Raw genomic sequence first — 25,492 nt, forward strand, 5'->3', positions numbered from 1 at the left:
AACCAACTGGCTTAACACCTTTAGGTGGGTGCACGAGGGTCCAACTTGATTCGAACCATCGAGTCCATTTCAGATTTCATGGCCTCAAGCCACTTATTCGAGTTGATGCCATACATCGCTTCTCTGTATGTTGTTGCATCACTGTCTATTGGCTAGTCAAGCCTAAGAATCCATACCTATCAGGACGTTGACATATTCTAGTTGACCTACAGAGAACTGGAGCACTAATATTGGGACCGTAGGTACAGATAGTGTTGCATTATCTTGATGAGGTATCTCACATGAATCTTCAAGCAGTTCCTCATCACATTGGCTATCCATTGGAAAACCCTTTTACAAGAATATTACGTTTCTCGAGACAAAAATATTTTGTCTTGATGGGTCATAGAAATAATACCCAGTAGCTTTTTTTGGATAACCAACAAACCTGGACAGACTAGATCTTGATTCTAGTTTGTCTCCTACTAGCCTCTTTGATGTATGTCGGGCTACCATACACTCCCAAGTACTTGCAGAATGCTGGCTTGCCGTGCCATAACTTATATGGCGTTTTGGGGCATAGCTTTAGATGGCGCCATGTTGAGCAACTTGGTCGCTGTCTCTAGAGCGTATTCCCAAAAAGACAAGGGTAGTTGGCCAAAACTCATTTGGATCGAACCATGTCCAATAGGGATCGATCTCTCTTTTCAGCCACACCGTTAAGCTGCAGCGTTCCAAGAGGAGTCCACTGATAGATAATTCCATTCTCTTTTAGGTGATCCATAAGCTCACTACTTAAATATTCCCTACCTCGGTCTGACATAAGGGTTTTGATCTTATAACTTGTTTGATTCTCTACTTCAAGTCTGAATTCCTTATATCATCCAAAGGGGTCAAACTTGAACCTCATGAGGTAACATAACCATACACTGAGTGATCATCAGTAAAAGTTATGAAATACGAGTATCCTCCTTTAGCCGGAGTATTTAGTGGTCCACAGACATCTGTGTAGATTAAGTCCAACAGACCAGTGGCAAGCGTACTTTGTCCAAAAAAAGGTTTCTTGGTCATTTCCTCTTTTGGACAAGATTCGAAAGTTTATTTTTATCCAAGTCCTCTTCCTCTAGACTCCTTAATTCTGCCAACTCCCTCATCATTTCTATAGAGATATGACCTAACCTTGCATGCCAAATCTGTGTGTTTTCATGATTACCTAATTTTCAGTTGTGTTGGGCAATAATAATTCAATATAACTGCTGGAGAATATAAAGATCGTTTGTTAATGTATTAAGTAGATGAAGGTTATCATCAATCATCAAATAAAAACTATTTTTATCGATCTTAAATGCATAACCATTGTCTAAAACAGGAAAGAAAATAATGTTTTTTATTTTGCTCAATATATAATAACAGTTCTTTAATTCTATCCGAATACGATTACTAATAGCTAAGTTGAGTGATCCCACAGTTTCAGCTGCTACGGCCTTGCCATCACCAAGCCTTAGGACCATTTCGTTCTTATGTGGCCTTCTGCTTCTTTCCAGCACTTGCATATCATTGTAGATGTGAGCTCCACAGCCGGTATCCAATACCTAAGAAGCAGAATTAGTTATCATATTTACTTGAATCACAAAGTGCTTTGGTTGGAGAGGAGTTGTGGGCACTCCCTCTTCCAATGCTCCTTTACTTGACTATGAATGCAAACATCATTTTTTCTTGATCGCTTTGAACCGTCGTTCTTCCCTTTCCATTTTTCCTTTTACACTGGAGCAACAGGGGTGCTTGGAGCGCTAAAAGTGGCTAAGACGACTTTTCCTTTTCCCTTCTTCCTCTTCCAGCTTCCGGCCTTCTTGCCTTTTGCCTTGGAGATCAAAGTTTCTCCTATCAATTGGCACAAACTTGTGTTGGACCAACATATTAATTAACCCATGACTAGACTTCTCAAGTCCATTCATGTTGTAGTTAATGATAAATGGGTCACAAGAGGGAGGAAGTAAATGGAGGATCACATTGATGTACATGACACAGTCAAGCCCAGCTTTGAGGTCTTTGAGCTTCTCTGCGAGGGAAGCATTTTGACGCCATGCCTTTGCATAGAAAATCCTTCAGTCATCTTTGTCACGAAAAATGCTTTTGTAGCGGCATATCTAATATGCCTATCAGGAGTTGCATAAACTTCCTTTATGTGAAGCATTATCGAGGGAATGTATTCCAACCTATCATATTTCTTTTGGAAGTCATTGATCATCAAAGCTAATATGGTACAGCGGACCTTGCAGTTGTTCTCATGCCACCTCTCGAACGTCACACATTCTTTGAGCAAGGATCCTTTCAGTAATGTCGTCGGGAGCGACTTGTCGAAGACATAGACCTGATTCTTGAAATTTAGGACAATCTTTAGATTTTGCAGCCGATTGTTGTAGTTTGTGCCATTAAATTTATTAGTCTCCATTATCAGGGTTAAGCGATTCTTAGACATTTTCTACATGATAGAATTAAATAGAAATATGCAGACGATAGTAATATTATTGATAAGCTCAAGACATGGTCTTGAAGGGGATCGCGTGGTACGGCCGAGAACGTGCAAGCGGAAGCGATAAATAAAATGCATAATAGCAAAAATTAAATACAGAAAATAAATGAGTTCAAAGGGTGTACCCTTGCAGTTCCTGGGCGTTCGATGTACTAAAAATAAAACCTACATAAGGCTGATGTTGGATTACCAAAACCAAAAAAACTGAAAGGGTGAAAAATGATACCATGAAATGTTTCTCATTTGAGTCTTCAACATAGGAACCCTCTAATTCTTCCACATCACACTGCAGTCGAGATCTCTACGTCCTCTTTCTAGATAAGAATGAAAGAAAAAACACCAAGTGTACAAAGAGAGAAGGGGGTGGCCAAATGGTTTTTGGGGAAAGGAGGAGATTTTTTTTTTTTTTTTTTGTAATGATCATCATAATTATTTCCCAAATAACTATATTTCATATATATATATATATATATCTTGTTTAGATAATTAAGAATGTTTCTAACTATATTCTATTATCTACAAGGTATATTTCTCTTTATTCCAAATAAAAAGGTCCCCAAAAATGGCTAGAATTGAACTTTCCAAAACTGCAATTTGGTAGCCATTTATTTCCTTCCATGGAATTTTCCTTGGCTCAAAATAATTGAGCTTGAACAATTCTTACCCTTATAAAAATACAAGCCAATGAATTTTTATTAAATCTTTAATAAAAATCCAATTTAATTGAGCTCAAATTCTATTTAATCTAATTAAATACTTATACCTATATTATCCTTATTCTTTAATAAGATCCAACTTATTAAATTATAGGACAAACCAAATATATATTAATGCCATTAATTTATTCTTGGGCCCTTTTCCATTCAATTAATCCCTCTTTGTAAGTAATCAAATTATTTATGGAATTATTTTCAAATTAATTCTATGTTCATTTTCAGTGATTTGTGTGTGATTCTTTAGGTTCACCTTTCAGTTAGACTTGGGATCTAACACTATTATTAATTAGTATTTCTTGATTAACTCATAATCAAGAAAACTCGTCACCATAGGTGGTCGTGTAGCAACGGTCCATGGCATTAGAGACTAGCTAAATTTCCGTATGAGCATTTAGATTTCCGAGTCCATACTGGTATGGTCTTTTTTAGTAAGGAATCCATTCACAAGTCTGATGGAATTGGCTTCACCATGGCATAAGCCAAGTTTGAAAATCGAGGACAATCCTTCGATTTTTTCAGCCAATTTAATTCTTTGCATTCCATTTAAGAAATAAATGTCAAAAAATAAATTGGAAAACATTTCTAAGACATGTGTTCTCAATGCAGAGTAGAAAGAATAATTAGATTATTCCAATATTATTTTGTGTTAAGACTTGGTCTTTTAGTCATTCAGTTCTGCTACTATTTCAACAAAATCCCACCACTCTCGAGTGGGGTTTTGGTACATCCCTTCCTAGTGGGCTTGGGATCCACAAGAACAATTTACCATGCCCACTTTTATGATTCACATGGAAAAAGCCATCTGGGAGGCAACCAATGCGATTCTCATTCTATGAGATTCCCAAGATATTTTGTCTCAACTCTTTACATGATTCCGAGGACTCCAAATGAACCATGCTACCTGGTGTTAAGCCCGACCCATCTACCAAGTCACACCTCAATTATCACCCCCCATGACTCGTGAGATAGGGAAACAACGACCGTGTTCCTTTGTTCATAACAATAATGAAGCTTGCCTTCTATTCTAAATGTACCACGACTCGCGAGACCATATTTGGGTAGTGGTGAAAGGTCAGCGGAAACAACGAGTGGATCGGCCCGGGAACGCACTAGTGGAAGCAGTTAAAATAAATTGCGTAACTAAAACGAAATCACAATGAAATCATAATTTCAAGGGGTGTACCCTTGGAGTTGCAGGGAGTTCGATGTAGTTAGTAAAATAAATGACAATATTAAAATTAACAGAGCTATTGGTTGAATGAAAACGTGAGGTACATAAATGTAAATCGAGAATAACCTTGCATTTGTTTATTTTGAACCTCGTTCGTTTAATCCGTTCACGCAAGTCTTCAGCGTAGAAACCTTCTAAAGCTTCGCCCACACCACACCACACCAGAACTTGAGATTCCTCAACTTAATTTGCTAGAAAAGAATTGACGAGAAAACATACACCAAGTGTGTACAAGAGGGGGTTAGGCCGAGAGGTGGAATTGGAGAGAAGGAAATTATTTTCTTGCTTTTTTATGTATTCATTAGTTATTCTAAATAATTAATATACATATATATTCCTTCGATGGATGAAATAAAATATGTTGAGGTTCATTTAACCATCCATAAGTTAATAAGATCCTTTATTCGAAATAAAAAATCACTAACATGACACTTTACAAAAGTGAATTTGTTACTCAATATTTTCCTTTCCAAATTATTTCCACCAACTTAATTAATGGGCTTGGGCTTATTTTAATTAATTAAAATACAAGGCCCAATCAATCTTAATTAAATCCTACTTAATTAAGTCCATCTTAAAGTTAATCCATTTAAATATATGAACCCAATAAGCTTTTATTAAATAATAAGTCCAACTTATTAAATACAAAGGGCAAGCCTAATTTAAATTAATCAAAATAATTTATCCTTGGGGTTATCCATCCAATGGTTCTCTCTCATATATATATGTATGTCAATTGCTTATAAAATTAATTCTTAATTAATTACTCGTCCCTTATTAGTGATTTATGTGTGACTGTATAGGTTCAATTTTCAGCTAGACTTGAGCTAGTGTCCACCACTATTATTAATTAAATTAAATTTAATTAATAATTATTGATCAATCCTTGAGTAAGAAAGCCATCATCATGGTGACCTTCTAGCAACGGTCCATGGCACTAGAGACTAGGTGCAAATCCATGTGAACTTTTAGGCCCCGAGTCTATACTAGTACGGTCATTCCATCTACCGTCTCCTGGCCATAGTCTACAACATGGAATTAGGTGTCAGTTCCCATCTTGGACTAGGCGTCTATGCTTAATACTTAAGGTCGCATCATGCCAAATTGCTCGAATGAGGAACCTATTTTTTGTATTCAACCAATGACTGTGGCCACAGGTTTTTAGAGCGTTAACGCATCTCCATGTGCATAGGCGATGCCTCTGTCATGTTTTGACAGGGGATGGATCCTCTTCTTGGAACTAACCGTTTTCTCTACATACTTTGAAAGCACAAGACAGGGCCTATGATGACCATGTCTATGATACGATCACCTCTCACACAAATCTATGATACAGTAATCGCATGCACGTGACTGCCGTGATTCCTCAAGTCTGAGGACTGGTCGCGTACTATCGGAGCTAGGTACTCAAGTCATACCGACCAAGCCTCCAAGGCATATGATGATCCCGTGAGTCAATCGACCTATTAAGATCACCATTAACACATCTGCCCCTGATGAAACACAGAACTCATCAAATGAATGTGACTCATAATGCAAGTCTCTATAGGACACTTCGATGCCCATTCTCGAGGTCCTTGATTCAGAATATTTCTAACCAAATCCTAAAAGTTGGTTCATGACCGCTATCTAATGCACATTTCTAACTATTGCACAATTGTTCAATGTGGTCTGTGGGCTTTGTTGTGATGTTTGAAAGAAGTGCAAACATAAATGTAATGGGCAAAACAAAAGAAATGCCAATAGCAAATACTAATTTTATTCATTGAATAATATTACATAAAATTGAGTTATTGCCGGAATAGATTACAAACATTCCAATCCAATTAGCTTTCAGGTCATCTATTCTAACAATCTCCCACTTGACCTAAATCCAATAAACCATCGACCTCAAACCCGTCTTATCCAAATGTCGAGCATGTGAAATTTGAGACATTGGCTTAATAAGTGGATCCTCTGTGTTTTCTGTTGAGCTAACTCGGTCTGTCCTGACGTCGCCTTTGCTCACCATCTCTCTAAGCAGATGGTAGCGTTTAAGAATATGTTTGGAACGGTGATGAGATCTTGGTTTCTTTGCTTGTGCTATTACCCCATTGTTATCCCAGAAGATAACTACGGGCTCAACAATTCTATATACCACACCCAACTCTTGGATGTATTTTTTCATCGAAATTGCTTCCTCAGCTGCTTCCGAAATTACTATGTATTCAGCTTTCATGCTGGAATCCGTTGTGGTATCCTACTTGGTACTTTTTCTAAGCAACCACACCACCATTCAATTTGAATACAAAACCTGATTGAGACTTGGCATCATCATCGTCCGATTGCGAACTAGCATCATTGTAGCCTTTCAATATCAATTCTCCACTACCGTAAATCAAGAACACATCTTTAGTCTTTTTCAGTTACTTAAGTATTGTCTTAACTGTGTCTCCCTGGTGCATGCCTGATATCTGCTCGTCACACTCAAAGCGTACGCAACATCTGGCCTGGTGTACTGGACAACATACTGAATGCTTCCTACGGTTGAAACATAAGGGATGTCCGACATCCTTTTAAGCTCCTCATCAGTTTTGGGAGACTGTTTATTGGATATCTTAATCCCATGCCTCATGGGAAGGAATCCTTGTTTTGAGTTCTGCATCTTGAATCTCTTCAAGATTTCTCAATATATGAAGATTGGGTTAGTCCTAACATCCTTCTAGATCTATCCCTATAACTCTTGATGCCAAGAATGTAAGAGGATCACCCATATCCTTTATGAAAAATTGTGTGGACAACCATGCTTTAATATTGCCTAACATCCTAACACCATTCCCAATTAGTGAGATATCATATACATAAAACACAAGGTACGCAACCGCGCTCCCACTGATCTTCTTGAATACACAAGGATCAAATCCATTCTTGATGAAATCATAACCCCGTATGACTTCATCAAAACGTGTGTTCCAGCTTTAGAAAGCTTATTTGAGGCCATAGATGGACATTTGGAGACGATAGGCCTTCTGTTCTTCTCGTGGGAAGTGAAACCCTTTGGCTGAACAATGTAGATCTCTTCCTCAACGAAACCATTGAGAAATGTCGTTTTCACGTCCGTGTTCCATATTTCATAGTCAGACCTTGTTCCTATGGTAAGCAGAATCCTAATGGACTTGGCCATGTCTACAGGCGAATAGGTTTCCTCGAAATCAACCCCGGGTCATTAAGTGTATCATTTTCCACGAGCCCAACCTTGAAGCTTGTAACCTTTCCGTCAGCTTCAAACTTGTATTTGTAGACCAATTTGCACCCAACAGGTTTAACACCTTTAGGTGGGTGTACGAGGGTTAAAACTTTATTTAAACCTATTGAGTCCATTTCAGATTTCATAGCCTCAAGCCACTTATCTGAATCGATGACCGACATCGCTTCTTGATACGTCCTTAGATCATTATCCAATTGACTGGTTAGTCCCAAGAATCCATACCTATTAGGTGGTCGCGATTCCCTAGTCATCCTACAAGGACTGGAGCACCATCAATGGGAACTATAGGCTCAAATGATGTTCTTTTGTTCTGTTGAGGTGTTTGACTTGTTTCCTTAAGTAGTACCAAATTGCATCGACTATCCGTAGAAAAACTCTTTTCCAAGACCACTGCGTTCCTTCAGATAAAAACGTTTTGCTTAGATGGATCATACAAGTACTATCTCGCAGTTCCTTTTGGATATCCGACAAACTTGAACAGATTAGACCTCGAGTCTAGTTTGCCTCCCACTAGCCTCTTGACGTATGCGGGACTACCCCACACTCTCAAGTACTTGTAGGACGTAGGCTTGCCATATCTCATATGGCGTCTAGGGCACTGTCTTCGATGGCACCATGTTATGTAATTAAGCCACCGTCTCAAGAGCGTGACCCTAGAAAGAAGGGGCCAATTCTGTAAAAGTCATCGTGGATAGAACCATGTCCAACAGGGTTCGATTCCTCCTTTCAGCAATGCCATTCAGTTTTGGCATTCCAGTAGGAGTCTATTAAGAGAGAATTCTATTTTCCTTTAAATAATCAATGAACTCACCATTTAAATACTCTCCGCCTCGATCCGACCGGAGGACTTTAATTTTACGGTCAGTTTGATAAATGTTATGAAGTACGAGAATCCTCCTCTAGCCGAAGTATTTAATGATCCACAGACGTCTGTATGGATCAAATCAAAAAGACCGTTCACAAATACACTTTGTCCAACAAACGAGTTGTTGGTCATTTTCCCTTTTTGACGGGATTCGTAAGTTTGAGTTTACCAACTTTCTCATCCTATCTTTTGAGATATGGCCTAACTTTGCATGCCGAAACTGTGCATTTTCATGATTATCTAATTTTTGTTTATGTTGGGCAGGCATAATCCAATTAGACTCTTGGAGAATATAAACACCATTTACTAATGTACCAAGCAAATGATAGTTATTATCAATCATCCAATAAAAACTATTTTTATTTATTGCAAATATATAATCATCATTGTGTAAAACAGGATTGGAAATGATATTTTTGAACATGCTTGGTGCATAATAACAGTCTTTTATTTTATCCAACACCTGCAAGTTATTGCAGATATGAGCTCCACAGCCGGTATCCATACCCAAGAAGCAGAATTAGTTATCATAGTCACTTCAATCACAAATGTACTTAGGTTGGAGAGGAGTTGTGGGCACTCCCTCTTCTAATGCCCCTTTCCTTGGCAATGAATGCCCCTTCAACCGCTAAGAACCGCCAACCTTCCCTTTCCCTTTGCCCATTCTAATGAAAGCAGTAGGAGCGCTCAAAGAACTAGCAACAGATGCAATCTCTTTTCCTTTACCCTTCTTCCTCTTCCAATGTCCGGCCCTCTTGCCTTTCGCTTTGGAGGCTGAAATCTCTCCTACTAATTCCGTCGGTATAGATTTGTGGGTCGTCGCCTTGTATTGGACCAGCATATTAAATACTCATGAATAGACTTCTCAAGTCCGTTCATGTTGTAGTTAATAATAAATGGGTTGTAGGACAAAGGAAGTGACTTAAAAATCATGTCAATGTATGTGTCATTGTCAAGCCCAGCTTTAAGGTCTTCGACCTTCTCCACTAGGGATAGCATCTTAACCCTATGAGTTTGTACAGACAATTCTTCGGCCGTCTTGGTCCCTAAGAATACATTCGTGGTAGCATATCTAATATGCCTATCAGGAACCACATAAACTTTCTTCATGCGGAGCATTATCGAGGGAACATCATCCAGCCTATCATATTGCTTTTGGATGTCATTGGACATCGAAACCAATGTGACACGTTCTTCCAGCGAGGACCCTTCCAGCAAAGCCTTTGGGAATGGCTTGTCCAAAACATAGCCCTATTTCTCGAAATATATGGCAATCGTTAGATTTTGCAGCCATTCGTTGTAGTTAGTGCCATTGAATTAATTAGTCTTCATTATCATGGTTAAAGGATTCTTAGACATTTTCTATACAATAGAAAATTAAAATGAAATCAGCCAATTATTGTAATATTATGAGTAAGCTAAACGACTTGATCTTTAGTCTTTAACTCTCCCACTATTTATACAAAAGCTCACCACTCTCAAGTGGGGTTTAAGGAATAGCCTTTCCTAGTGGGCTTGGAAGCCACAAGTGAATTTGCCATGCCTCACTTTTATGATTTACAAGGCAAAAATCTCGTGGGAGGTATCCAATACCATTCTCATCCCCTGAGATTCCCAAGATCTTTTGCCTCACCTCTTCATATGTTTCCGAGAACTCCAAGCGAATCATGTTACTCGGTGTCAGGCCAAACTCATCAATGAAATCACATTTCATTCGTCACCGCCCATGACTCGTTAGATAAGAAAATGGTGAAAATGTTCCTTTATTCACAACTATGGTGCAACTCTCCTCTATTCCAAGTGTGCCAGAACTCCTGACACCACACTTCAGATACGGTAGCTTCCTCACCACATTGCTTTATATGGAAGACTTGGCTAGATCGAAACTATTTTGATCTAAGCCCATTAGGGCCTAATATTCAACTTGGTCCAACAAAGTGAGAGTTACTTTGAGTTTAGACCGAGACCTCATCATATGTAAACATTGCATGCATAAATACAAAGTATTAAAGAAACACATCGCATGTAATGAACCTAGCATACCCCTGTTGGATGATCACGAGCCCAACTTATGTGACCTACTAAGCCCGCAGTAAGTCTATGGTCTGTCTAAGGTGGCCCTATGCTATTACAAAGTAATATTACCCGTCAACATATAGATGGGCCTTGTGATTTCTCCATGGGCCGCCTTCTCTGTGGACCTCCTCCTTCATGGGCCTTATTCTCCATAGGCTTGCTAGAAACGAAAAAGTATCTTCAAAGGTCCTATACTACTCTCGTTACAATTTGAATAAGAAACCCCGATCAGAAGTTGGAGGGAGTATATTAAGAGGGAGATAGCAAGCCTTGTTATTTCAAGGCTAAAAACGAGAAGGGGGGACAAAATAAAATCACAAGAGCACATGGGCCCACCCAAAAAAAATTAAAAGAGATACATGCGGTCTAGGGCTGCGTGATCATCCCTTCACAATTATTCTAACATAGAATAACAATTGATCATCATAGACAAGAAAATGAACATCCCAAAAATATCGCAATATCCAATAACACGACAAACAATTATATGCAGAAAATAATATTTGCAACTCATATGGATGATTAAACCTTGTACATCCAATACACACAATTAAACCACATTAATTAAATCAATTTAATTATCAAAAAATTCTAATTTTGTCCAAAATTATCTCAGCAACGATAAATATTTTTCAAAAAATATGCAGAAATTAGAAAATTCAATTTTCCGCAAAAACGGTGAAAAACGGCCTAGCATTCAGTCGTCAGCAGCAGCAGCGCAGCGGCCACACAACCGCCCTCGCGCGCGCCCGGCTACGCACATGCTGTGCATTGCAGATCAGTAGTGCACTGCTACAGTACCAATTTTTTTTTTATTTTCACACATTCAACTGAAATTAAAATAAGTATTTTATTAGAAAAATCAATTTTCATAAAATACTTAAATCATCCAAAATCGCAAAAATTAAACGAATTACTTTTCTCATATAATTATCAAAGAATAAGTAAAAAAAATATATCATGCTTCAAAAGAAATAAAGAACACATTTTCATGCTTATTCACACAATACCATAGCCCCTACATGATAACTGGGCTCTGATACAACTTGGAAGGGCACCGAAAAGTGCAAGTGGATCAGCCTGGCAACGCGCAAGCGGAAGCGGTTAAAATAAATTGCTTAAATAAAATGAAATCGCAAGGAAGCCATAAAATCATGGGGTGTACCCTTGGAGTTCCCGGGCGTTCGATGTGGTTAATAAAGTAAACAAAAATAATAAAATTAACAAGGCAATTAGTTGAATGTAAAACGAGAGGTACATAAATATAAATCAAGAGTCACCTTTGATTTGATTTATTTTGAACCTCGTTCGTTTGATCCCTTCACGCAAGGCTTCAATGTAGAAACCCTCTAAAGGTATGTCCACAGCACACCAGAACATGGGATTCCAAAACTCTATTTGCTAGAAAAAAAATTGAGGAGCAAAACCACACCAAGTATGCACAAGAGGGGATTCGGCCGAGAGGTGGAACTGGAGAGAAGGAAATTATTTTCTTGCTTTATATTCACTAGTTATTCAAAATAACAAATAGACCTATATATACCTTGTATGGATGCATTACAATATATCTAGGTTCATTTAACCATCCATTAGGTAATAACATCCTTTATTCCAAATAAAGGATCAGTAAGATGACATTTTTCAAAAGTGAATTTGTTAGTCAATAATTTTCTATTCTAATCATTTCCACCAACTTAATTAATGGCTTGGCCGATTTTAATTAATTAAAAAACATGATCCAATCAATCTTAATTAAATCTAATTTAATTCAAGTCCACTTAATTATGTCCATCATATATTTACTCTAATTAAATATAGGGAAAAAGATTAATTTGGTCCAATAAGTTTCCCCGCATTCAATTTTAGACCATTATGTTTACGCATTTTCAATTAAGTCCAGTAACTTGCAGAGTCGCTTAAGTTAGGACCACAGACGGGTTTTTGGACAATTTTAGGATATTTTTACCCCTGTGCAAATTTAAAAGAATTGTTTTAGTCCATTTACAGTAAAATTATAATTTTTCATCCATACTCGACAAAATGGTATCAGAGCCTAGGTTTATTGAAGAAATTTATTATTATATTATATTTTGATATTATTTATCCACTAACGGAGGAGACTCTTTAAGAGAAAATGGAACTGAACGAAAGTTTGAGTTACTCTGAAGATAGGAAACATTTTCAGATTCTGGAAATACAAAGAAGAGAATTTCTCATGAAAATTCTTGACAAGTGTTACAACGGTCCCAAGAGGATTGATCCAAAACTTTTCACGCCAGAAGAAGAACAAGAGTGGCTGAAAAATTTTGAGGTTTGACAAGTACTACCAGGAAATGCAGTGAGGCGTCTACACTCCACTGAAGTCCATGATAGAATTCTAGCCAGGAGAAATGGAACGGGTAAATTCCTACATAATTTTAGTTCTAAAAATTATGACTGATTGGAAGGAACTCGAGCCAGATACATCAAAGATCTCTCAAGATATGAGGTAGATCTAAAGAACGGTTCAAGACTATGGACATAGGTTAATCCATATACCTATGAAAGTAGAATCTTTGAGCCAAAAGGTGGACGAAGTCCTTAAGATCCTTCCGGATCTACATAAGGGCCTTAGAGATCTAAGGGCAGAAATTACAGATCTGAAGAGAAATCAAAGGGAGAACCTTGAGATATCAAAATCCAGACAGGAGCGAATAAGGGACTCCCTTGGAACAGTACCTCTTCTACACCAGAAGGGGAAGGCCACGGAGATTTCAAAGCTAAAGTTTAGAGAAGATCTATTATCGCATCTATCAGATCTATAAAATAATGGAGGTAACAAGAGCAGATCTATCAGATCTACAAGAATTGGCAGAATCCTTTTCCTAACTCGGGCTTGTCAATTTAGTCAATATCCAACCAATGAAATCACTTCAGCACTACCACAGCCAGAGGGAAGTACATGTTCTAATTATCATCCACAGGATCAATCGATGAGAGGAAGTTCAGATTTCCATACTAATGCCACTCTAACATTTGTGGGAATAAAGGTAAAGAAAAATCCAAGAAGAAATCCAAAAGGAGTCCCTGAAAAACACCTTGGGCAAGGATCATTCTCCAGCCCTTACATCCATATGGCACTATACTGAACCTAGATATTATCGATTTTCGAAATATCGAGAAATTGATAGACGAATGGGTTGCAGTCATCAAGATAGCAGCAACTACCTTAGAGCTCAACAAGGAAAACTTCATAAAGCTTGTTGAGTTCAGCTTGGAGGGGATCTGCGAAGATCGAATGGGATAATACCTTAGAAGATACCAAAGCCACTATCCTTGCTGAAGATTTGAAAGGTGCGATAGCAGACTGGCTAGGAAAGCTTATCCAGATACACATCATCGGAGATGGATACTTTGGAGGAAGTAGAGCAGAAAAGGCTAGAGAATATGCACAAGCTCTCTTCAGCCTTGAATTAACAAGTATTTCTGTAGTAGATGAATATATCTATTTGTTCCGCAAGTATTTTTTTCAAAGTGGAGCAGCAACAGAGGTAGCAGCTCCAATGTTCTTTGCAAAAATATGCAGTCCATGGAAGGAAATGTTGATTCAGTCATAGAAAGTACCTGAAGGACAACTAGATTCAGTGGCATGAAGAATGTCTTTCCTTAAAGACAAATTGAAGGATTGGTGTTATCAAGCATCCATCCAAAAGAACATGAAATGACTAAGAGGTAAAATCAAACGAACTCCTCTTTGTTGTGATAATCATGATTTTCCAATTGTTACAGGATAATCAAGCGAGCCAAGGAAAAGGAGGAAGCAAAGTAGTAACTCCTACCTCAGGAGTTCTAGGAGAACCTTTTTCCGGTGAAGATCAAAGTGGTCCAAGTCCAAAGCCAGAACATATGAATCTGGACAAAGAACAGGACCAACAAGGGCTTCATCCTAAGGATGTAGACGAGCAGATGCAAAATACACCAGAAGAACCCCTACAAGAAGAACATACAGATGAGCACATATCCGAGCCAATGAAAGTTTCAAACACTACAATTGCTGGACCTGCAGAGAAAAAGGACATATATCCCCCGATTGCCAATAGAAACGTGGTGAATTGCGAAAATTTGAAGCCACGGATGATATTCTAGACGCAGTTTACTATGGCGATTTGGTAGCCATCTACCAATTCGAAGATCTTCGTTCAGACGAAAACGTCTATGAGGAGGAAATACAGACTGATTGAATGGATCTTCAACTGAGTCAGAATAATTACAACGAGGGAGATAGGCTTCAAACTTCCGAAAGCCTATCAGGATTCTTTTCCAGAATGACGGTGTCACAAAAAACTATGGAAAGAATCATGCGAAAATATTCCAACCTAAACCCATAAGATGGATTTAGGATTGGAGGAATTGGGAAAGTCCTGAGCTAGATAGGACTGAACCAAAGGAAGCATCACATAATGTACAAAGTAAGTTCATTTGAGTTTTCTATACCTATGGAACTTACTGGTAATGTGATGGAGATGCAATTAATTCCTAAAGAAGAAATTCTTGAAAAATTAAGTAAGCTTAAAGAAGACGTAGCTGTTACTATGAAATGGATCCACATAGAAACTATTGAAGTAGTAATAAAAGCAACTTTTAAGGAAGGAATTGAATTTAGAAACATTTATCGAAAATGAATAGAAGAATCAATAACTTAAGAGATGGTTGTCTTGGAACAATGATAGGAAATCTATAAGCAGGAAAATTGATATTTGACATTCATCCTAGGATTGCATACAACCTAGCAGACCAAGATTTCAGTAGAGTTTTAACCCTTCCTCAAGATTTTAAGAGAAAAGATCTAATAAAAGAAGGTAACAGACCATATTCTATAACTTATAGAATAGCTTATGCCCTTTCCATTATGTATCATTCATATTTGCTTCTTAGGAAGGAGTATATTGAGATTCCTAGAATTTTCAAGGAATTTGCCAAGGTAATGGCACCATATCCAATTAGGATACCCAAAATAGGTGGTGTTGATATCATCATAAAAGATCACCTAGTTTTATATAGAATACTTAGCTCTAGAACTAAATTCAGTAGCAGAATGTACTTTCCGAAAGATAGGATTACAGGTTACAAAGGAAAGGATAAAGAGTTATTAAAAGCTTTAACTCCTCAAGAGATTAGGGTAGATAACGTAAAACTTAGATGCCCTGAAGGATCGAAAGAAATACAAGTTATATTTGACATCATTAAGAAAGAAAATTTTTTCCCTTATGTCATTTGCAGCAACCTATTATTGGGAAATATGAAGGCATGCAAGAAATAGCAGGCCATGACTTATATCATTTCAGGACGAGAAAACGGGAGTATGACTTTGGGATTAAGTTTCCTCGAAGATCATAAACTATGGGGAAGAAAAGGTAACGGAATGGAATTCCGTCTTGATGGTGTTACCATAAAGATTGAATAACGAGTCCCTTTTTATATACATATTTGTAGGTATGTTGTATGATCAATATAAGATAGAGTATTTTGTAGCTTATATTGATTCAGGATCAGGAATTTGCATGGCAAAAACCTGGAGTTTTCCCTAAAGAAACAAGGGAAACCTTACCCGTTATTGTAGGAAGATATTTTTCACAAAAAAATCCTAATACTCAATAAGGGAATACGAGAAGCCAAGATCATGATCGGAGGAGCATTCGGATTGCCCTGGTTTAGGATAAAAACACCTCCTGTTTATTTTCATGATACAGGTGCTGATATCTTGCTAGGTAACAATTTAATTCAAACATTTGCAAATATATGCAAGATAACTAGAGGAATCTGTTAATCTTTACCACTAACTGTGGTAGTGAAATACAAGTGTTGCAAAGAGAAAATGCATTTAACAGGATAATGCCAATAAATTTTTGCAGCAGACGTGGTGATTTTGATGTCAGATTAACTCATCCAAAAATGCAAGATAAGAGAAAGTTTGGTAAGGTCCTTTTGACTTTCAGGCAACAAGGACTCATAGACAGCGATAGCTTCTATAAGGAATCCGAGGAGGAGATTGCAAAGAAGCACTAATGAAAACGAAATCGATAGATATTAGCGAGGAAAGCAGGATTTCTCTTGAAATTGTCAAGAGACTTATCTAGAGGAACTTCAGTGAAAACCCTCTGGCATGGTGGGATAGGAACAAGATCAAAGCTACACTAAAGCTCAAGGAAGAGTGCAAGTACGAGTGCGTTCGATACAAACCTATCCAGTCGAACATGAAAGACAAGAAAGATATGCAGATGATTATCAAAGAGCATATCGATCTTGGACTCATCGAACCTGGAATCTCTACCTACAACAGCCCTGGTTTTCTGGTAAGGAACCATGGCGAGATTAAGAGAGGTAGACCTAGGTTGGTAATTAACTATCAAGGCATTAATAAGATATTAGAGTTTGATGGTTATTACATTCCTACTAGAGAACACTTAGTTGATTGCCTTAAAGGGGCAAAAGTGTTTTCTAAATTCGATTGCAAATCTGGGTTTTATCATATTAAGATGGAGAATGAATCAAAGAAATTTACTACATTCTCCACATCACAGGGACAATATATCTGGATTGTACTTCCAATGGGTTTAGCTAATGCACCCCAAATATTTCAAAGAAAATTGGATAATCTTTCTGAAGATTATTTCGAATTCATGTTTGTCTAATATTGACGATATATTGATTGCATCTAAAAATATGAAAGAATATATTAAACATGTTCAAATGTTTTTTGATGCATGCCACAAAGAAGGTTTGGTACTTTCTGAAAACAAAGCTACTATATTAACGAGACAGGAATTAAGTTTCAGGACCATATTGTGGAGAAAATCCACAATTTTCTAGATGTACTGAAGGACAAAAAGCACTTACAGAGCTTCTTGGGAGTTGTTAATTTTGCAGGTATCTTCATTAAAGATCTTGAAAGATATAGGAAGGATTTCCGACCATTTCTGAAAGAACGGAAAGTTCAAAGTGGAAATGGGAAGAAAGCCACACAAAAAGGGTTCGTGAGCTGAAACAGGTTTGTAGTAACCTGCAAAAGATTGCTATACCGTAGGACGAGGATGAATTGGTAGTCTATACAGATGTTAATGATTATAGATGGGCAGCAATGCTCATGAAGAAGACAACTATAGGGGAAGAACCTTGTAGATATACAGGAGAGTTGTTCTCAAAACAACAAGCCAAAGTTTGGCACATCAACGAGAAAGGATTCTTTGCGGTTTGGAAGGCTTTTAAAAAATGGCCTTTATTTTTACTTGCTAAAAAATTTAGTTTAAAAGTTGATAATACTAATGTCAAAGCTTTCTTAAAAAATAAATTAGAATCAAAAATAGATAAAGCTCGTATTATCAGATGGCAAGCTGAATGCCAATATTATTGTAATAATATTGTCGTTATAAAATCTCATGAAAACGTTCTTGCAGATTTCCTGACGAGAGATGGAGGCATCTGAAGCAAACTCCATCATGGTGAGACTTAGGCACCTTCGGAAAAACCTCGAGTAGCTTGACAGAAAGTTCGGACAGCTAGCAGTTAATGCCCAAGTTGCCAGAAAAATCCAAAGAGCTGATCTAGACACTGTCCAGGTTGCAATAAGGAGTTCCTTATTAGCATCCACCTCGCAATGGAACGACCTATGAAAATATATTTGGAAGGCGTCACCTTCTGGAATGACTCACGAGTTGAGGGAGCATGACCCAAAACATGCCTTTAGAGTACAGAGCTCTAGACCTGTAGCGTCGGATTCGAGTCCATAAGGTATCGTGCTTCCATCTACCATCTCTCGGCCTTAGTCTTAGACATGGAATTAGGTGTCAGTTTCCATCCTGGACTATGCGTCCATGCTTAATACTTTAGATCGCGTTACGCCAAATTCCTCGACCTAGGAACCTCTTTTTTCTATCCAACCAATTACTACGGCCACAAGTTTTGTAGAGCGTTAACGTATCTCCAAGTGCATAGGAGATACCTCTGTCACATTTAGACAGGGGACGGATCCTCATTTTGAAACTCACCGTCCTTGCAACATAGTTTGAATGCACTAAACAAGGTTTATGATGACCATGTTTGAGACACAATCACCTCTCACACAAATCTAAAATACAATCATCGTATACACGTGATTGCCGTATTTCTTCAAGTCTGAGGACTACTCCCGTACTATCAAAGTTGGGGACTCAAGTCATACCGACCAAGCCTCAAAGGCTTCCATATGATGATACCCGTGAGTTAGTTCAATCGATTTGATACCTAGTCAATCGATCCATTAAGATTGCATAAACGTCCCACGTCTGTCGCAAATGAAGCACGACGCTTGAAGTCTCCATTGGACACTTCGATGTCCATTCTCAAGGTCCTCAACTTGTTACATTTCAAACCCAACCCTAAACAGTTAGTTTCATGATCGCCTTCGAAGGCGTAGTCCAACTGTTGCACGGTTGTTCAAGGTGGTTTGTGGGTTTTGCTGTGATGTTTGAAAGAAATGCAAACATAAATGTATTGACACAAAAATGAAATGCCAATAGCGAATACTCATTTTATTCACTGAATAATATTATTCAATATCGAGCTATTGTCAGAATAGATTACAAGAATGCCAATCCAATTAGCTTTCAAGTCACCTATTCTAACAAATGGTAGCTTCCTTATGATATTATTATGGATGGAAAGGCCTGGACAGATTGAAATGCCATTTCGATCCAAGTCCATTATGGGCTTAATATTTAATTAGTATCGTGCTCAACCCATCAACCAAATCACGCCTCAACTTTCGCCCCCCACGGCTGTGACCGAAAAACGGTGAGCGTGTTCCTTTGTTCATAATAATTATGGAGCTTGCCTCTAATCAGAATGTGCCACGACTCGCCAGACCACACTTGGGTAGTGGTAGTTTCCTCGCCACATTATTGTGGATGAAAACCTTGCACACATCAGACCATTTTGATCCAAGTCCATTTTGGGTCCCAACACTTTAATTTGGTCCAACCAAGTGAGAGTTAAATTTTTTAGTGTTTGACTGAGACCTCATCACATTAAAATTTGCATGCATAAATATCAAATATTTAAACGAATTTAAATAAAAACATTAAACGCATCACATGCAACAAAATTAAGCATACCCCTATTGGATGATCACAAGCCAACCTATGCAACCCACTGAGACCGTAGTGAGTCTAAGGTATATCTAAGGTGGCTGTAAGCTATCAGAAATGTAATTTACCCATTAACATATAGATGGGCCTTGTAAGTCCTCCATGGGGCTCCTTCTCCGTCGGCCTCCTCCTCCGTGGACCTTCTTCTCCATGGACTTGCTTCTATAAAACTAAAAATTCTCACCAAATATATATTCTAGTCTCATTACAATTTAAAAAGAAATCATGATCAATTGTCTAGGGTAGTATACAATGGCGAGGAAAGCAAGTCTTATTTTCAAGGCAAAAACGAGAGAAGGAGGAAGATAATAAAAAGGCACATGGGTCCACCAAACATAAACAAAATTAAATAAATACATTCAAACGGTCAAGGGCTCCATGATCATTCATTTTTATCCAACTAGCAAAATAATCCAATTAAACATGCTTCACATAAAATAATGCATTCCATGCATAAGAAAAATCATGATATCCAACATTACAAAAAATAATTATATGCAGAAAACACAAGTTTAAAATTGCAATCAAAAGGATGATAAAAATATGTGCATCCAATGCCAAAAATAAACCACATTAAGAAAGAAATTTAATTTTATCCTGCCTATTTGAACGGGCGGCTATGCAGCGCTGGCTGACAGTTGCTGCTACAGTGCTAAAATTATTTTTTTGATTCCACACATTAAACTAAAAAAATAAAAACCAAGTATTTCTAGAAAAATTGAAATTTTCTTAAATACTAAAATCATCCAATTAATCACAAAATTAAACAAGTTAATTTCTACACATAATTATCAATAAAATAATCAATAAAATATGCTTTAAAAATATTAAAACACGTAGACATGTTTATTTGACATAAAATCGCTGAACGTTCACAAGAGATTCCAACATAGGAATCCTCTAAAGATGATCCACATCACATCGAAAAATGAGACATTGATTCCTTTGTTAGAAGGAATCAGGATAAAAAAACTCACCCAAGGTGAGATGAAGGGGGCAGTCGAATTACGATGGAGGAGGAGAGGAATTTTTGTGTTGTATTGTGTAATGAATTATTACCGTAATAATGATACATAAAATATATTTATATACCTTGAATAGATAAACAAGAATGTGTATAGATACATTCTATTATCTATAAGGTGATTCTTCAATCCGTTCCAAATAGATTATGACCAAACTAACACTTTCCAAAATGCAATTCTTTGGTCAACTTTTCCTCCATCAATTTTTCTAGTGGGCCTTAATCATTGGACCGATTTTATGTAAAGTAAATTCAAGCCCAATGAATCTTAATTAAATCTAATTTAAAAAATTCATTTAATTCATCCGACTAGGTATTTAATCCAATTAAATATTCAAGATCAAATTGTCTCTTATTAATTAATGGAATCCAATTCATTAAATTAATAAAGACAAGCACAATTTCAATTAATGTAATTAGTTTAAACTTGGGCTATCCATCCAATGTACCCTCATGTGTGAGTAATCAATTACTTACATCTTATGAAATTAATTCCAAATTGCTTCCTTATTCTTTCTTGGTTATTCTTTCAAGAAAGTTCATTACCATGGATGGTCAGCAACGGTCCATGGCACTAGAGACTAGATGAATTTTCGTGCGAATATTTATGTTCCCGAGTCTATATGGGTACGGTCCTTTTGTCTGTCATCTCCCAGGCTTAATTGAGGGCATGGAATTAGGTGTCAGTTTCCATCTTGGACTAGGCATCTATGCTTAATACTTGAGATCGCATTACGCCAAGTTTCTTACATAGGAACCTTGTTTTCCTGTTCAATCAACGACCGTGGCTAGAGATTCATTAGACGTGAATGCATCTTCAAGTGAATAGGAGATACCTCTATCACATACTGATAGGTGATGAATCCTCTTCTTGGAACTCACGTCCTCGCTACATACTTCGACTACACTAGATAAGGCTTATGATGATCACGTTTGTGACACAATCACCTCTTCCACAGATCCAATGTACAATCATTATATGTACGTGACTACCGTGATTCCTCAAGTTTGAGCACTACTCCCTTACTATCCGAGCCAAGGACTCAAGTATACTGACCAAGCCTCTAAGGCTTCCATATGACGATCCCCACGAGTCAGTTGACCGCCTTGTCAACTAATCCACTGAAATTGCAAAGATGTCCAACGTCCGTAGCCGATGAAATGCAGCACCCATCAAATGAAAGCAATACTCAGTGCAAGTCTTTATAGGACTCTCGATGCCTAGTCGTGAGGTCCTTGACTTGGAATGTTTCAGAACAACCCTCAAAAGTTAGTTTCATAGCTGCCATCCAATGTGCAACCTAAGTACATGGGTTATTGAGTGGTCTGTGGGCATCTGTTGTGACGTCAAAGTAGTGGTTGATGTAATATGACAAAGACAACAGACACATGTGCTAAGGTCGAATACTTACCATATTCGTCGGAACAATACTGATTAAATAAAGATTGCTAGAATGGTTCTCAAAACCGGCAATCTAATTGGCTTTTGGTCACCTTTTCCAACAGTTCAATTACTAATAAACTGATTAAAAATTGAAGTATGGTTGCATCCACTAGAAGTAAATACGTTTCAGTATAATTAATTTTCGACCTGTGAGTAAAGCCTTGGTCCACAAGTCTAGCCTTGTAGCTTACAACTTCATTTCATTCATTTCTCTTTCGTACAAACAACCACTTATAGCCAACTGGCCTGAACATCTTGTGGTGCTGGAGTAATAGGTCCAAATACTTCTCGCTTATTTTCAGTTTTTTCAATTATTTAAGTGTTAGCATTCCTCTACAGTTTGAGGATCATTTTTATTTTCATCCATGATTTCAAGGGCTACAAAATAGGTAAAAATCTCATTGATTTCAATTTCTATTCGAGGGTAAATTTTATTTTTAGTCCAATAAGTGGACTCGTTTTTAATTTTGATCCATAAGGTTTTCAAACTTCCAATCCTTCCATAGTTACAAAGAACTTCTCTATTTGCATCCATGTTTTATACTTTTTTCCTAATAAATGGAAGAGATAAGATAACAAATTAGCTATTTGTATATGGTAGAAGAAGAAATAAACCTTTTCCACCAAATTTTCATTTATTAGTCCATTTTCCCTCCAAATTTGTACCCACCTAACGGAAAAATAATATGTCATTAGCAACTTAATGATTGCCCCTCTTGTGTCCTGACATTGGAAAAGAAATGCACATATTGGATGGAATGTGTAAATCATCTACAGTATGGGACCAAAATTAAAAATATATCCATTTATGCAACCAAAAATGCAATTTACCCTGTTTTCGGTAACAACCTAAACTGTTGTAAGCATAATTAATAGACATCTCGTAATTGACCTCGAGATCTTGCTCGTTACATTTAGATAAATCAGTTTAAGAATTTTATCCTTAGAGACATTACTTGTGGTCACATTAGCATTGTGATTAATAGAGACGGTCAAGACAACCGTTCCTAAACCCCTTCCATCTTGGAACGGTCTTTGGAATACATAATGAATGGATATTAAAAGATTATGTCATGATTTATATTTTCTTTGGGTTATAATTTTTGAACTGGCAAACCGTTCCAACATGAGTCCCAGACAAATAGTTACAAAATCTTATCCAAATACTGCTATAAAATAGTAATGATAAATGGTTGGAACTCTATTTAGAACATAATAGTAGAATTAGGGACGGTTTTGAGTTGACCATTTCTATATGGGTGACAAAGGATGTCCAAAATATGACAGTTAGAAAATGTATGCCAAAACGAGGTATAATTTGGAATGATTTTGGAACACCCTTAATCAATTATGCAAGAACCGTTCCAAATTATTAGTTTTACTTAAGAAGTCATGTGTTTCAAAAATCGTTCCAAAATTTAGTACAGATTGGAACTGTTTTTTTGTATTATTTATTTACTATTTCTGAGACTGTTCCAAATGAAATACAACGACTACATTTCAATGGTAAAAAAAAATATTCCTAAACTCGTCGAAAGAACCGTTTTAAAATCTAAATCAACAACTATTTTTAACAGCTAAATATGTGTGTTCTTTCCATTTAATGTCACTATTTTCTTTCATTCTTATTTTCTCTCTATTTCCTCAATCTCTCTCGAATTTTTTTGATCTCTCACTATCCCAGAAATATTTTTCTACTCTTTTTTGTCAACCTATCTCGATTTTTTTTATATTTAAAATTATTTTGATCAGATAACAACTTTAACCCTTTACTTGTCAATTGATTATATTTTTTGTAATTTTATCAATTAATTTAATATCATAATATATATATATATATATATATATCTGTGTGTGTTTGTGTGTCTGTGTAGGACTCATCGTCATGTTAAGATAGCTGAGGAGATGGATGTATGAGAAGAACCTTTCAAATAAGGCGGGTCTTACTCTATTGAGGATGGTGTTGCTACATTTATAGAATTATCCAAGTCTTAACATGCATATATGGATGGTGAGAAAAGTAAGTGTCCTTGTCGTAAGTGCAAAAATGAAGTTTTCAAAACCATGGACGAGGTAAATTTTGACTTATTTATGAATGATTTTATATCGGAGTATTATAATTAGACTTCTCATGGTGAGGAGAGGGTGTAGGAGTATTTTGAGGCCGTCACTGCGGTCCCATTTCAAGAGGAGCAAACTCCCATTTCTAATGTTGTGTAGGGTACCAGTACGCCTTGGGGTGATGCGGTGCAGATGGATTCGGCACAGAGGATGTTTTTTTATGCTACCAGGCTGGCTGTCTGGTCTTCTAAGTAAAACCAGGATGTTGTGCATGATAATCGTCCGAGGTCGTGTCCTACTAATGTAGGGCCTAGATCATATTATGGTAGAGGGCCCTAATTATGTGTCTGGGCTAGCAGATCAATTTCACGATACAGTGCAAGCAGCCAAGCATCCGTTGTGGAACGGTTGCACCCAATCTCAATTGAGGGTTGTTGCTGGTGAATATCAAGGTCACCGACTATTTTCTCAACATATATATGACTAAATATCTCAATGGGCTGATCATATAATACCCCGCAACCACACCCTACCCCATGATTACTATAGTAAAAAGAAATTAATAAGAAATTTGGGTTTACCTATTAAGAAGATTAATGCGTGTAAAAATGGTTGCATGTACAGGAAGGACAACATTAATTTGCACTACTGCAAGTTTTGTGGAGAAGCTAGGATAAGCGAAATCCTAATCGCAAAAAGACACCGTATGCCATTCTTGGGTACCTATCGATTACCCCTCGCCTGGAAAGGTTGCATGCTTCAGAAGCGACTGCCGAGCAAACGACGTCCAATCCAGATGCATGGAGGCGTTTTGATCAGACACATCCTCATTTTGCAGTAGAGCCCCGTAATGTTAGACTGGATTTCTGCACGGATGGGGTTGCACCACACGGGCAGTACGGTGGTACGTACTCATGTTGGCCCGTTATACTTATAACGTACATTCTCCCATTGGGAATGTACATGAGTGTTGAGTATATGTTTGTGATGATGGTGATCCCCGGTCCTTCCAATCCAAAACATCTCATTAATGTTTACCTAGAGCCGTTGATCGAGGAGTTGTAGAATCTACGGTATGTAGGTGTACTAACGTGCGACACTGAGAAACGGGATATTCCCAATGCAAGTCGTGTTGATGTGGACTCTGAACGACCT

At 37.4% G+C, this 25,492-nt stretch overlaps 1 protein-coding gene across 1 annotated transcript; it reads right to left on the reverse strand.

The window, feature by feature from the left end:
• Positions 1 to 1,984: 1,984 nt before the first annotated feature.
• Positions 1,985 to 2,431, reverse strand: LOC105179431. Its single transcript, XM_011103050.1, has one exon. It carries the CDS (start codon positions 2,429 to 2,431, stop codon positions 1,985 to 1,987), a length of 447 nt encoding a protein of 148 aa, XP_011101352.1.
• Positions 2,432 to 25,492: the final 23,061 nt, after the last annotated feature.

Source organism: Sesamum indicum, unplaced genomic scaffold (genome assembly GCF_000512975.1).
Source record: "Sesamum indicum cultivar Zhongzhi No. 13 unplaced genomic scaffold, S_indicum_v1.0 scaffold00156, whole genome shotgun sequence".
Taxonomy (NCBI): domain Eukaryota; kingdom Viridiplantae; phylum Streptophyta; class Magnoliopsida; order Lamiales; family Pedaliaceae; genus Sesamum; species Sesamum indicum.